A 14006-nucleotide genomic window follows, 5' to 3' on the forward strand; every position below is an offset into this window, starting at 1 on the left:
TTCAACTTACCACTGTCATCTCCCCAGAGTCAACTGGCGATGGCCAACTCACTATAGCCAACTTGCTACATGACAATTCAACTTACCATGGTGAGCTCACCATTGTCAACTTGCCATAGTCAACTGACCATGGCCAATTCACCAGAGCCAACTTGCTACATGAAAATTCAACTTACCATGGTAAGCTCCCACAGTCAACTTGTCAGGGCCAACTGACTATAGCCAACTCACTGCAGGACAATTCAACTCACGATGGTCAGCTCACCATGGTCAGCTTACCCCAGCCAACTCATTGTGGAACAATTCAACTTACCACGGTAGGCTCGCCACAACCAACTTGCCATGACCAGCTCGCCATAGTCAACTTGCCTGAGTCATCTCACCACAGCCAACTCACCGTGGCCTACTCATCACAGCCAAGTCACTGCAGGACAATTCAACTCGCCATGGTCAACTTGCCAAGGTCAACTAGCCACAGCCAATTCACCACCGCCAACTCAGAGAATTCAACAATTCAATTTAATTATTTAAAATTATTTAAAATTTTATTTTCATTTTTGGTAATTCACATTTCACTTTGTCCATTCTTAAGATGATTCTATTCCACTACTCCTTCGATATTAATGTAATTCTTGTCCCATAACGAGTTGGCTGAGATGAGTTGTCCGTAGCAAGTTGGCCAAGTTGGTGAGCTGTCATAGACCCTCAAGAAAGAGCGGAGAGTCAACCTCAGTGGTTGAAATGCTGACTGTACGGGCAGGTCCAGCCAACAATGCTCCATAATTGAATGTGGTTTGGGTGTCGGGTTTACATTTGGCGACTGAGGTCAGTTCTTCTTTTTAAAAAAAAGTTATTAAGAAGTTAAGCTGCTCTGTTTGAATAAAAAGGCAGAGTTGGAAATGTAAATTGCATGAGTCCACGTAGCCCAACCAAATAGTCCTATTTTATTAGTATCTGCCTTTAGTAGGTCTATGGAGATCCTCACAGTCTTCCAGGTCAGGGTTGTCCCAAAGGTGCTTTTTGCAAGAGACAACTAGATCTGTTGGGGGTTTTTTTAAGACGTTTTGCTTCTCAACCAAGAAGCTTCTTCAGCTCTGACCGCCTGGTGGGGAATGGAAGGATTTATACTCTTTGCAGAACAGCTGGTCAAAGAGACCATCTAGGTCAAAACTGAACAGCCCTCTCTCAATAGAGCTGGAGGAATATGACACCATCTCTCTCCAGTCTATAACAGGGTCCTTTCAATAGCTCCAAGAAGGCTCCACACCTATTTGCCCCACTCAGGTGACCCTCAAGACACAGATAAACTTCCAAGCGGCCTCAACGGCTCTCTAAAAAGAATGCAAATGACCAGCTCTCTACAAGGAGTATAAATCCTTCCGTTCCCCACCATCCGGTCAGAATCTCTGCATTGGCCTGCACTGGCTGCCGATCGGTTTCCAGTCACAATTCAAAGTGTTGGTAATGACCTTTAAAGCCCTACATGGCATTGGACCAGAATACCTCCGGAACCGCCTTCTACCGCACAAATCCCATCAGCCGATAAGGTCCCACAGAGTTGGCCTTCTCCAGGTCCCGTCGACCAAACAATGTCGTTTGGCGGGCCCCAGGGGAAGAGCCTTCTCTGTGGTGGCCCCGGCCCTCTGGAATCAACTCCCCCCGGAGATTACGTACCCTCCTTGTATTTCGCAAGTTACTCAAGACCCACCTATATCGCCAGGCATGGGGAATTAAGACGTCTCCCCCAGGCTTTCTTATATTTTATGTTTGATATGTATGTGTTGTATGGTTTTTAAATTGTTGTGGTTTTTTAATATAATTTTATTATTAGATTTGTTCCATTATTATACTGTTTTTATTATTGTTGTGAGCTGCCCCGAGTCTTCGGAGAGGGGCGGCATACAAATCTAATAAATTGAATTGAACTGAATCTCTGCCTTTAAAAAGAAAAACTATTGCGCTGCAATAGAACCGCTAACAGTGACAGTCTGAAATTTGAAACTTAGAAAAAGTAGGAAAACCCCAATTCCCCCTGGCTGTTCAAAGCTTAGTTGTTTATCCACTATCCACTCCCTTTCTTCAATCTCTCTCTGACTTGCTACCAACTTCGCGTAAGTCTTTTCATCCTACGTGTTTTAAGCAGGGGGTTTTTTTAAGGAAGGAAGTACACCTTATCAGAACACTAGAAATGCAGAGGAGTGTATTTCTAACCAGACCAAAGAAACCCAAATAAAGAGAACAATAGAAATGAGGAGGAACCTCATAGAAATAGTTCGTTTCTTATTATTTTTTTCATCACCATTGATATTCGGTTTGAAATCATCTACCTGTTGTTGTTATTTGGGGGGGGGGTCTGTATTCATTACTAATTATTTCAGCTCTTTTCTGTATTCCAACCATTTATACCAATTTCCCCAAATTTTACAAAATTCTGTTTCCTCTTGATTCCATCCTTAATGGAAGAATAAAATATAAGAGCAAAAGGATAATAAGTTAAAAGTAAGAAATAGAAGATTTTGTATGAAATAAAGGAATAGAGATTTAGAAATAGGAATACGATAATGATACGTAACACTGTAATATATATATATATTACATATAACACTTCCCTGGTACAAAGCTGAAAGGATAAGAACCTGTGGCCTAGTGGTTAATTCTCTGCAGGCAGAGGCTGCAGGATCAAATTCCAGTGAGGGTATGGCTAGCTGATGAGGCCATAACAAGGCCGAAATAGATCTATACTAGTCTCCTTTCATTTTCAAATTCAGCAAAATATGTTACACATACATAATATTTATTTATTTATCTATTTATTTATTGGATTTTTATGCCGCCCCTCTCCGAAGACTCGGGGCAGCTTACCACATATAAAAACAGTAAATTGCAATAAAAGTTATCCAATTAATTTAAAATTACATAGCTCTCTAAAAATCCCTAATTATATTAAAAATCAATCACACCCATTTGTACAGCAATCATTAATTAATTAACTGCCTTGGATATGGCCCTGGGTGGGGCCGAGAGGCAAAAGAAAGTATTAAGCTCTTCCCATATTACGATATACTAGGGTGATTTGAAAGAAAACATACACACAGGCATATATATATATGTCACATGCTTTATTTGCTGAATTTGAGAATTAAGGGAGACTAGGATAGATCTATTTCGGCCTTATTTTGGCCTCATCAACTAGCCATACCCTCACTGGAACTTGAACCTGCAACCTTTGCCTTGTAAAGCAGAGAATTAACCTCTAGGCTACAGTATCCGTTCCCTTCAGCTCTGCACCAGGGAAGGGTTATATATATATATATATATATATATATATATATTTGTTTTCGTAAATTTTCACGGGTATATGTATGTAGATTGTTCTGAGTTCGGGTTTTGCCCTGTGTAATGTTTTGCATGCAAAACCCGAACTCAGAACAATCTACATATATATATATATATATATATATATATATATATATATATATATATATAAATTTTATTTTCTTTGTTCTATGTTTTAGATTAGTTGATGTCACTTATTTTATTGCAGCTTTATGTACATTTGATTTGTATATATCTATATTTCGTGTACTATATGTTGTTTTATAAAACTATCTAATAAAAATTATTTTTTTCAAAAAAAAAAGTTCCTGTCTTCATTTGTTTTAAACTCTTAGAACGTTAATCTGACCCACTTGAATAAAATAGCAAAATCAAAAATGCAGGGTTAGAAATGTGCAGGATCCAACACAGGCCTACTCATGTTATCCAAATATCCCAACTCATATTGTTCTCAGCATCTGAGGAAGTTTTTTGCTTGTTTGTTTGTTTAAACCTATTGTCCTGCATGGGTCATACCTTTAGGAGTTCCTTGAGGTCGGAGGTTCATCCTGCTATCCGAGCATCTCACAGTGACAGCATGGGATTCAGAAAGTTGTCGCCTTCTGTCCACATTTGGGGGGGCGCGAGCTGATTCGGAGTTGTTTCTGGTCCTGATCAAACCTCGCTTGTCTGCACGGGAAAGAATCGAGAATTTTTCAGTCTCAAGCTGCAGGAGAAGATATAGAAACATAGAAACATAGAAGATTGACGGCAGAAAAAGACCTCCTGGTCCATCTAGTCTGCCCTTAGACTATTCCCTGTATTTTATCTTAGGATGTGTTGTGGTTAGCTCTGGCCCAGCTCCTGCCCCAAGGACTGTGGATGTGGGGGAGACATCCACATGCTGCAGGCCTGTTTTGCCCCTGGTGGAATCTGCTGATGAAGGCTCCTCTGACCAAGAAGACATGAGTGACAGGGAGGAGGAGAGTGGGGCAGACAGCTCAGAAGGAGATCAATTATCTAGCTCCTCCTTGGATTCAGAACAAGAGTTAACAATACAGCCACGCATGCGGAGAGCAATGCATAGGCAACAATAACTGAGAGATTATTATCAAAGAAAATGAGGCCACCTGTGGTTGGGTGGGGCTGTGGTCATTAGTGAGGCTGCTATAAATAGCAGCCTGTGGGTTTGGCCATTGTGGAGGATTATCTGATTGTTGTGTTTTGTGACTGCTTTACTGACTTTGACTTTTTGTGTGCTGATTTTTCCCCGCTTTGAAACTAAACCAGAGCAAAGTGTGTGTTACTTTGTGAAAGAAGGACTGTGAATTGCCTCACAGCTGCAAGCGAAGTATCTCAGAACTGATAAGGGACTTGTACCAATTACCAGTTTGGTTGGAGACGAGTGCTCTTTGCTAGACCAAAAGAGGGCTTGGTTTAAGTGACTTTTCATTATAAAGAACATTGTTTTGAATTTTCAAACGTGTGTGTGTCTGAAATTTGTACCTGTGAATTTTTGGGAGGAGTCTACCAGAGAGCCCAACAGAATAGGATGGATCTATGTTTCAACGTCTGCTGAAAGTTTGTTCCAAGGATCTACTACTCTTTCAGTAAAATAATATTTTCTCATGTTGCTTCTGATCTCTCCCCCAACTAACCTCAGATTCTGCCCCCTGGTTCTTGTGTTCACTTTCCTATTAAAAACACTTCCCTCCTGAACCTTATTTAACCCTTTAACATATTTAAATGTTTCGGTCAAGACCTCCAAGGTTCCTTACAACTCTGCAGGGATTCAATTAACAACCGTTGCAAATCCTGGCCCCAATTAAAACTCAAAAAAACTTTATTGTCACTTTGTATGTACACTGATCAGCATACATTAGAATGAAATTTTAATGCTTGCAGCTCTCAAAGGGTCTCCACCTCTTCTGGCCATAAGCCTTAAGTTGAGGACTACCTGACTTAAACCTGTGATGGCAAACCTATGGCGGGTGCCACAGGTGGCACATGGAGCTATGTCTGCTGGCATGCGAGCCGTTGCCCTAGCAGAGCTCCAATGTGCATGTGTGTGCTGGCCAGCTGATTTTTGGCTCGCCTGGAGGCTCTGGGAGGACATTTTTGGCTTCCAGAGAGCCTCCGGGGGGATGGGGGAGGGCGTTTTTACCCTTCCCCAGCTTCAGGGAAGCCTTTGGAGCCTGGGGAGTATGAAACACGAGCCTCCTGGGCCCACCAGAAGTTGGGAAACAGGCTATTTCTGGCTTCCAGAGGGTCTCCTGGAAGGAAGGGAGGGAGGGAGGAAGGAAGCTGTTTTCACCCTTCCCAAGCATTGAATTATGGGTGTGAGCACTCACACATGCGCAATAGTGCACGCCCACACTCTTTTGGCACCCAAGGAAAAAGAGGTTCCCCATCACTGACCTATTCTTTTTTTTTTTTCCAAATCTTTTTATTGTTTAATAGATACATATATCACAATTTGTTTATACAGTTTACAGGTCTTATCCAACTTTTTTACCGGTTACAGTTGTTATATAGATAATATTAACTTAATACTATGCAATGCAAAACATGGTAAAAACTTTCCAATGGTATTTTCATTTTTTTTAAGGTTTGTACTGCTATTTTGTATCCCATCACTGACCTATTCAATCATACTAAAAGAAGCTGCATCCTTTTTGATGATGATGTAAAATTATTTAACACCACTGCCCTACAAGGAGACCTTGACTATGTGTCATAATGGTTGCATAATTGGCAACTCGAAATTTGAACTAATAAATGCTCTGTCCTACACATTGGCAATAAAATCAGAACACCAAATACAAGTTGGGCGGAAAAGATCTTGTAGATGACACTCACTCTGTCAAGGACCTATGAGTACTTATCTCAAATTATCTAAGCCACTTGCTCACTGAAACAGTATTTCCAAAAGGGCATTGAGAGTCGTTAACCCAATTTTGCAAAACTTTTTATCTGGTAATATTGTTTTGCTGACTAGGGCATACAAAGTCTTTGCCAGACCAATTTTTGAATATAGCTCATCACTTGAAACCCACACTGTATATTGGATTTTAACACGATTGAGTGGGTTCAGAAGGGGGACAGAGGAAGCTGTTTTCGCCCTCCCCAGGCATTGAATTATGGGTGTGGGCACTCACATATGTGCAATAGCACACGTGCACACTGTTTCAGCACCCGAGGGAAAAAAGATTGGCCATCACTGACTTAAACTATTCAACCAGTGTCAGCACTGACACAGAAGCAGGTAGCTTTGCTAGGTGTGTTTTTCACAGGACTGTATCTCTCTGGGGAGGCTCCCGAATCTTGATAACTAATTACACCCAAGATACGTTCAGGAGTATCCCTGTCACCAGCCATCTATTATTCTGGGTAGCCTTGGCACACCCTTGGTTTTCATACCTGTACGTGCGAAATAATATGCAGGGTGAAACCCAATGGCCTGCAAGGGAGGCCCGCCGATTAGAAACCCACTGAATTCACTAGCAATTAAAACTCTGCTAAATTGATTATCGAGGTAGAAAGAAACCAGGAAGAAGATATAACTGAACCCATTACTTAAAGACATTAGAAAGATGGTGAGACTCTAGAAAGAGTGCAGAGAAGAGTATCAAAGAGGATTAGGGACTGGAGACTAAAACATATGAAAAACAGTTGCAGGAATTGGGTATATTATTTAGTTTAATGAAAAGAAGGACCAGGGGGGACATGATAGCAGTCTTCCAATATCTCAGGGGTTGCCATAAAGAAGAGGGATTCAGGCTATTCTCCAAAGCACTCGAGGGTAGGACAAGAAACAATGGGTGGAAACTAAACAAGGAGAGAAGCAACTTAGAACTAAGGAGAAATTTCCTGAGAGTCAGAACAATTAATCAGTGGAACAGCTTGCCTCCAGAAGTTGTGAATGCTCCAACACCGGAAGTTTTTAATAGAATAGAATAGAATAGAATAGAATAGAATTTTTATTGGCCAAGTGTGATTGGACACACAAGGAATTTGTCTTGGTGCAGATGCCCTCAGCGTACATAAAAGAAAAAGATACATTTGTCAAAAATCATGTGGTACAACACTTAATGGTTGTCATAGGGGTCAAATAAGCAATGAGGAAACAATCAATATTAATAAAAATCTTAGGATACAAGCAACAAGTTACAGTCATACAGTCCGAAGTGGGAGGAAAAGGATGATAGGAATGATGACAAAAACTAGATGAGAAGATGTTGGGCAGCTATTTGTCCGAAATGGTATAGCGCCATAATGGCGAACTTATGGCATGCGTGCCACAGGTGGCACACAGAACCCTCTGTGCGGGAAAACGACCCATCGCCCCAGCTCAGCTCCACTGCACACGCACGCATGCTTCCTGCTGGCCAGCTAATTTCTGAAACTCGGCTGCGCATGAAACATAGAAACATAGAAACATAGAAGTCTGACGGCAGAAAAAGACCCCATGGTCCATCTAGTCTGCCCTTATACTATTTTCTGTATTTTATCTTAGGATGGATATATGTTTATCCCAGGCATGTTTAAATTCAGTTACTGTGGATTTATCTACCACATCTGCTGGAAGTTTGTTCCAAGGATCTACTACTCTTTCAGTAAAATAATATTTTCTCATGTTGCTTTTGATCTTTCCCCCAACTAACCTCAGATTGTGTCCCCTTGTTCTTGTGTTCACTTTCCTATTAAAAACACTTCCCTCCTGGACCTTATTTAACCCTTTAATATATTTAAATGTTTCGATCATGTCCCCCCTTTTCCTTCTGTCCTCCAGACTATACAGATTGAGTTCATTAAGTCTTTCCTGATACGTTTTATACTTAAGACCTTCCACCATTCTTGTAGCCCGTCTTTGGACCCGTTCAATTTTGTCAATATCTTTTTGTAGGTGAGGTCTCCAGAACTGAACACAGTACTCCAAATGTGGTCTCACCAGCATTCTATATAGCGGGATCATAATCTCCCTCTTCCTGCTTGTTATACCTCTAGCTATGCAGCCAAGCATCCTACTTGCTTTCCCTACTGCCTGACTGCACTGTTCACCCATTTTGAGACTGTCAGAAATCACTACGCCTAAATCCTTTTCTTTTGAAGTATTTGCTAACACAGAACTGCCAATACAATAGTCAGATTGAGGATTCCTTTTCCCCAAGTGCATTATTTTACATTTGGAAACATTAAACTGCAGTTTCCATTGCTTTGACCATTTATCTAGTAAAGCTAAATCATTTACCATATTGCCGACGCCTCCAGGAATATCAACCCTATTGCACACTTTAGAGTCATCGGCAAATAGGCAAACCTTCCCTACCAGACCTTCCCCTATGTCACTCACAAACATATTAAAAAGAATAGGACCCAGAACAGACCCTTGTGGCACACCGCTTGTAACCTGACTCTGCTCAGAATACTCGCCATTCACAACAACCCTCTGGTGTCTATGCTTCAGCCAGCTGCAAATCCATTGAACTATCCAGGGATTAAGTCCAATCTTCACTAATTTATCTATCAGCTCTTTATGTGGAACCGTATCAAAGGCTTTGCTGAAGTCCAGGTAGGCAATATCCACGGCACCACCTTCATCCAACACCTTTGTGACATAGTCAAAGAAATCAATGAGATTAGTCTGACATGATTTGCCTTCAGTAAAGCCATGCTGATTTGGGTCCAATAATTTATTGTTTTTTAGGTGCTGATTTATCCTCTTTTTCAGTAGAGTCTCCATCATTTTAACGACAACTGATGTCAAGCTAACTGGCCTGTAGTTACCAGCTTCTTCTCTACTGCCCTTCTTGTGGATAGGCACAACACTTGCCATTCTCCAATCCTCAGGAACATCTCCTGTTAACAAGGATTGGTTAAACAAATCAGTCAGGGGGGTAGCAATGACAGATCTGAGTTCTTTAAGAACTCTGGGGTGGATGCCATCTGGACCCATTGCCTTATTTATCTTTAATCGTTCAAGTTCTTCTAAGACATCGGCTTCTAAGATCACTGGAGCTGAATCCGTACAGCACACTGCATTATGGGTTATAAGTGTAGGGAGGGCTACTAGGCCCAAAACGGGGCACAGGGGGTCCGGTGTGCTCTCCCCTCAGCCTGTGTTTGCTCCTAGGAGGCTGCAGGGAGGCCTATTAGGCCCAAAACAGTGTGCGGAGGTATGTGGTCCCCACACAGCCTGTTTTTTGCTCTTAGGAGGCTGCAGGGAGGCTTACTAGACCCAAAATGGGGCCTGAGAGTGTACGGCCACCCCACACAGCCCATTTTACTCCTAGGAGGCTTCAGGGAGGCTTACTAGGCCCAAAATGGGGCCCCGGGGGGTGTACAGCCCCCCCACAGCTTGTATTTGCTCCTAGGCGGCTACAAGGTTTACTAGGTCCAAAATGGGGCCTGGAAGGGTCCAGCCCCCACACAGCTCGTTTTTACTCCTAGGAGGCTTCAGGGAAGCTTACTAGGCCCAAAATGGGGCACGGAGATAAAGCCTCCCCACAGCTCATTTTTGCTCCTAGGAGGCTGCAGGGAGGCCTACTAGGCCCAAAACAGGGCATGAGGGTGTGTGGCCCCTACATAGCCCATTTTTGCTCCTAGGAGGCTGCAGGGAGGCCTACTAGGCCCAAAACAGGGCATGAGGGTGTGTGGCCCCTACATAGTCCATTTTTGCTCCTAGGAGGCTGCAGTGAGGCCTACTAGGCCCAAAACAGGGCATGAGGGTGTGTGGCCCCTACATAGCCCATTTTTGCTCCTAGGAGGCTGCAGGGAGGCCTACTAGGCCCAAAACAGGGCATGAGGGTGTGTGGCCCCTACATAGTCCATTTTTGCTCCTAGGAGGCTGCAGTGAGGCCTACTAGGCCCAAAACAGGGCATGAGGGTGTGTGGCCCCTACATAGCCCATTTTTGCTCCTAGGAGGCTGCAGGGAGGCCTACTAGGCCCAAAACAGGGCCCTAGATGGTACAGACCCCACACAGCTGGTTTTTGCTCACACGGGTGGGTTCACGTGCGCATGGGAGGGGCGTGCAGAGGGTGCACGCATTGTATTATGGGTGCAGGGACGCTTTTGGCACAAGAAAAGGGTTAGCCATGCCTAGTATAGAGTTTCCTGCCGAAGCAGGGGTTGGACTAGAAGACCTCCAAGGTCCCTTCCAAGACTGTTAATTCTGTTACAAAGGCATTTGGTAACAATGCGAGTAATCTTAGGATCCCATCGCAGTTCCAACAGAGGAATATGGGGGGTGGGAGCTTAGAAACCTACCCACCGTCCTTTACTCCATCCAGAAACACCTTTTTTTTTAAACAGCCAATTCTCAACGGCTGCTGAAAAGTGCTCGTTTTCTCTGCCCCCTCCCCTTCCTGATTCTACGTGGGAGGGGTCTCTGTCCTCCCATCAGAACAAGCCATCAGATGCCAGGGATAGCGGTGGCGATGAGCGCAAAACCACGTCACCGAATCGTGTGATGTAATTTTTTTTTTAGAAGCAATCCTGTAAAGGATTTTTTTTTTAATTGGATTTTTGCAGATCCGGCAAAAGGGGATTTTATGTTTTCTCCAATGGTTCCAGCTAGTGGAAATAATTGAATTTTCTCTAAAATAATCTAAAATCCCACCCCACTCATACAGTGATGGCAAACATTTTTCCCCTTGGGTGCTGAAAGAGCATCGACACGCGCTATTGTGCATGCGCGAGTGCCCACACCCATAATTCACACACACACACAGAGAAGGCTCTTCCCCTAGGACCCGCCAAGCAACATTGTCTAGACTCTAGTTGACAAGGCCTGGAGAAGGCCGACTCTGTGGGACCTGACCGGTCGCTGGGATTCATGCAGCAGAAGGCGGTCCCGCAAGTAATCCAATCCGATGCCATGTAGGGCTTTGTAGGTCCTAACCAACACTTTGAATTGTGTCCAGAAACCAATCGCCAACCAATGCAGTCCGCGAAGTGTTGGAGAAGCATGGGCATGCCTAGGAAGGCCCATAACCGCTCGCGCGGCTGCATTCTGGACCAGACTACCTCCGGAACCGCCTGCTACCACATGAATCCCTGCAACCGATAAGGTCCCACAGAGTTGGCCTTCTCTGGGTCCCGTCGACTAAACAATGTTGTTTGGCGGGCCCCAGGGGAAGAGCCTTCTCTGTGGTGGCCCCGGCCCTCTGGAACCAACTCCCCCGGAGATTAGAACTGCCCCCACCCTCCCTGTCTTTCATAAACTACTCAAGACTCATTTATACCGCCAGGCATGGGGGAGTTGAGATATTCCTTCCCCCTAGGCCATTACAAGTTATGCATGGTATGTCTGTGTGTATGTTTGGTTTTATAATAAGGGTTTTTACTTGTTTTATTATTGGATTGTCACATGCTGTTTTTATCATTGTTGTTAGCCGCCCCGAGTCTACGGAGAGGGGTGGCATACAAATCCAATAAATAATAATAATAATAATTATTATTATTATTATTATTATTATTATTATTATTATTATTATGTATGATTTGCAGTTTCCGAACACTCTTCAAAGGTAGCCCCATGTAGAGAGTGTTGCGGTAGTCGAACCTCCGAGGTGATATGGGCATGAGTGATTGTGAGTAGAGATTCCCTGTCCAAATAGGGTTGCAACTGGTGCACCAGGCGAACCTGGGCAAACGTCCCCCTCACCACAGCCGAAAGATGTTGTACCAAGGTCAGCTGTGGACCGAGGAGGATGTCCAAGTTGCGGACCCTCTTTGAGGGGGTCAAAAGCTCCCCCCCAGGGTGATGGACAGACAGATGGAGGTGTCCTTGGGAGGCCGAACCCACAGTCACTCCGTCTTGTCAGGGTTGAGTTTGAGCCTGTTGGCACCCATCCAGACCGTAGCAGCCTCCAGACACCGGCACATCACTTCCACTGCTTCACTGCTTAAACGAACCATTGTCAGTCTACCTGTATCCTCACTGGATTGCTCACTGACCCCAATTCTAACGGACCACATCCATGTTCCTGGAGAAACCTTTCAACCATTTACAATTTTCAACCTTTAGCCTGACAACCGGCAACATCGCTACTTCCAACACCTGGAAGCCAAAGTCTGGGATAGAAAGGAAAGTGGGTTTTGTCATCCTTCACAACCTCGGGATCGAAAGGTTGGGCTGTTTTGATGTGTCAATGAACTCTCGGCGTGTTTACTCAGTTGTGGTTATTTACGTCTTCAAACCCGAGGGAAAGAGCAGCCACACAAGGCCACTAACGGTGGTATCGGATTTCTCAGGTAACAAATGCCCCACCCAACACAACGCTTGTGTTTCCACAGTGTTGAGTCACAGCCCAGAATAGTTCCTTTTGCTTCGGAATTGTTCCTGCTTGGTTTTGTTATTTTTATTTTTTTTAAAGAGCAATTCCCCTCCGTTTAGTAAATTTCCCACCCACCCATCGCTAGTATTTATTTATTTATTTATTTATTATTTAGATTTGTATGCCGCCCCTCTGCGCAGACTCGGGGCGGCTCACAACAGAATACAACAATTCATGACAAATCTAAATTATAGTTTAAAATATTTAAATAACCCCATTTACTAAGCAAACATATATACAAACATACCATGCATATATTGTATATGCCCGGGGGAGATGTCTCAGTTCCCCCATGCCTGACGACAAAGGTGGGTTTTAAGGAGCTTACGAAAGGCAAGGAGAGTAGAGGCAGTTCTAATCTCCGGGGGGAGTTGGTTCCAGAGAGTCAGGGCCGCGACAGAGAAGGCTCTTCCCCTGGGGCCCGCCAACCGACATTGTTTAGTTGACGGGACCCGGAGAAGGCCCACTCTGTGGGACTTAATCGGTCGCTGGGATTCGTGCAGCAGAAGGCGGTCTCAGAGATATTCTGGTCCAGTGCCATGAAGGACTTTAAAGGTCATAACCAACACTTTGAATTGTGACCGGAAATTGATCGGCAACCAATGCAGACTGCGGAGTGTTGGTGAAACATGAGCATACCTAGGTAGGCCCATGACTGCTCTCGCAGCTGCATTCTGCACGATCTGAAGTTTCCGAACACTTATATAAGCACAAGTATAGTATATAAGCACAAGTCCTTGACTTATGACTGCAACATTTCCATTGCTAAGTAAGATGCTTAGGTGAATTTTGCCCCATTTTATGACCGCTCTTGTCGTCATTAATTGAATCACTGCTGTTGTTGTGTTAGCAAGATGGTTGTTAAGTGAATCTGGCTTCCATACTGACTTTTCTCACTCATCACTGCGACCATGGCAAGATGAGTCAGCTGTCAAGTCTGAATTTTGATCACAGAGTATTTTTTAACATGGAATTTGTTTTACCAATGGTTAGATAACAGAGATAGAAATTATAAATTGGAAGGTTATCATTATGTGCAAGAAAATAATATTAATGTTATTACTGCCATGTATAACTAAATTGACTCAGAGAGTACGCAGTTTACTAATCACTTGTGTAAGTAAAATAAAAATGTATAAATAAAATATACGTTTAAAAAGCAAAGATGAGTCATTTGGCAAACGGCCCAATTTTTATCACACGACCACAGGGGATGTTGCAATGGTCCTACTGTCATGTCATTTTTGTCAGTGATGTTATAACTTTGAATGGTCACTAAATGAATAGAATAGAAAAGAGTGGAGTGGAATGGAATGGAATGGAATAGAATAGAATGAAAAAGAGTGGAGTG

The 14006-nt window shown here is 43.4% G+C and overlaps 1 protein-coding gene across 3 annotated transcripts in view; it reads right to left on the reverse strand.

Annotated features, from left to right (window-relative positions):
* The window catches only part of DIS3L2 (DIS3 like 3'-5' exoribonuclease 2), a 184581-nt gene that overhangs the window by 158183 nt on the left and 12392 nt on the right, over positions 1-14006 (reverse strand). For all 3 annotated transcript variants that reach the window (XR_011559263.1, XM_070753797.1, XM_070753799.1), the window contains exon 3: positions 3853-4005. Coding sequence is in view for 2 of the 3 variants with exons in the window: in XM_070753797.1 (XP_070609898.1) it covers positions 3853-4005 (153 nt within the window). In the remaining variant the exon portion in view is untranslated. The remainder of the gene's footprint in view (positions 1-3852; positions 4006-14006) is intronic.

Source organism: Erythrolamprus reginae, chromosome 5, assembly GCF_031021105.1.
Source record: "Erythrolamprus reginae isolate rEryReg1 chromosome 5, rEryReg1.hap1, whole genome shotgun sequence".
Classification (NCBI taxonomy): Eukaryota; Metazoa; Chordata; class Lepidosauria; order Squamata; family Dipsadidae; genus Erythrolamprus; species Erythrolamprus reginae.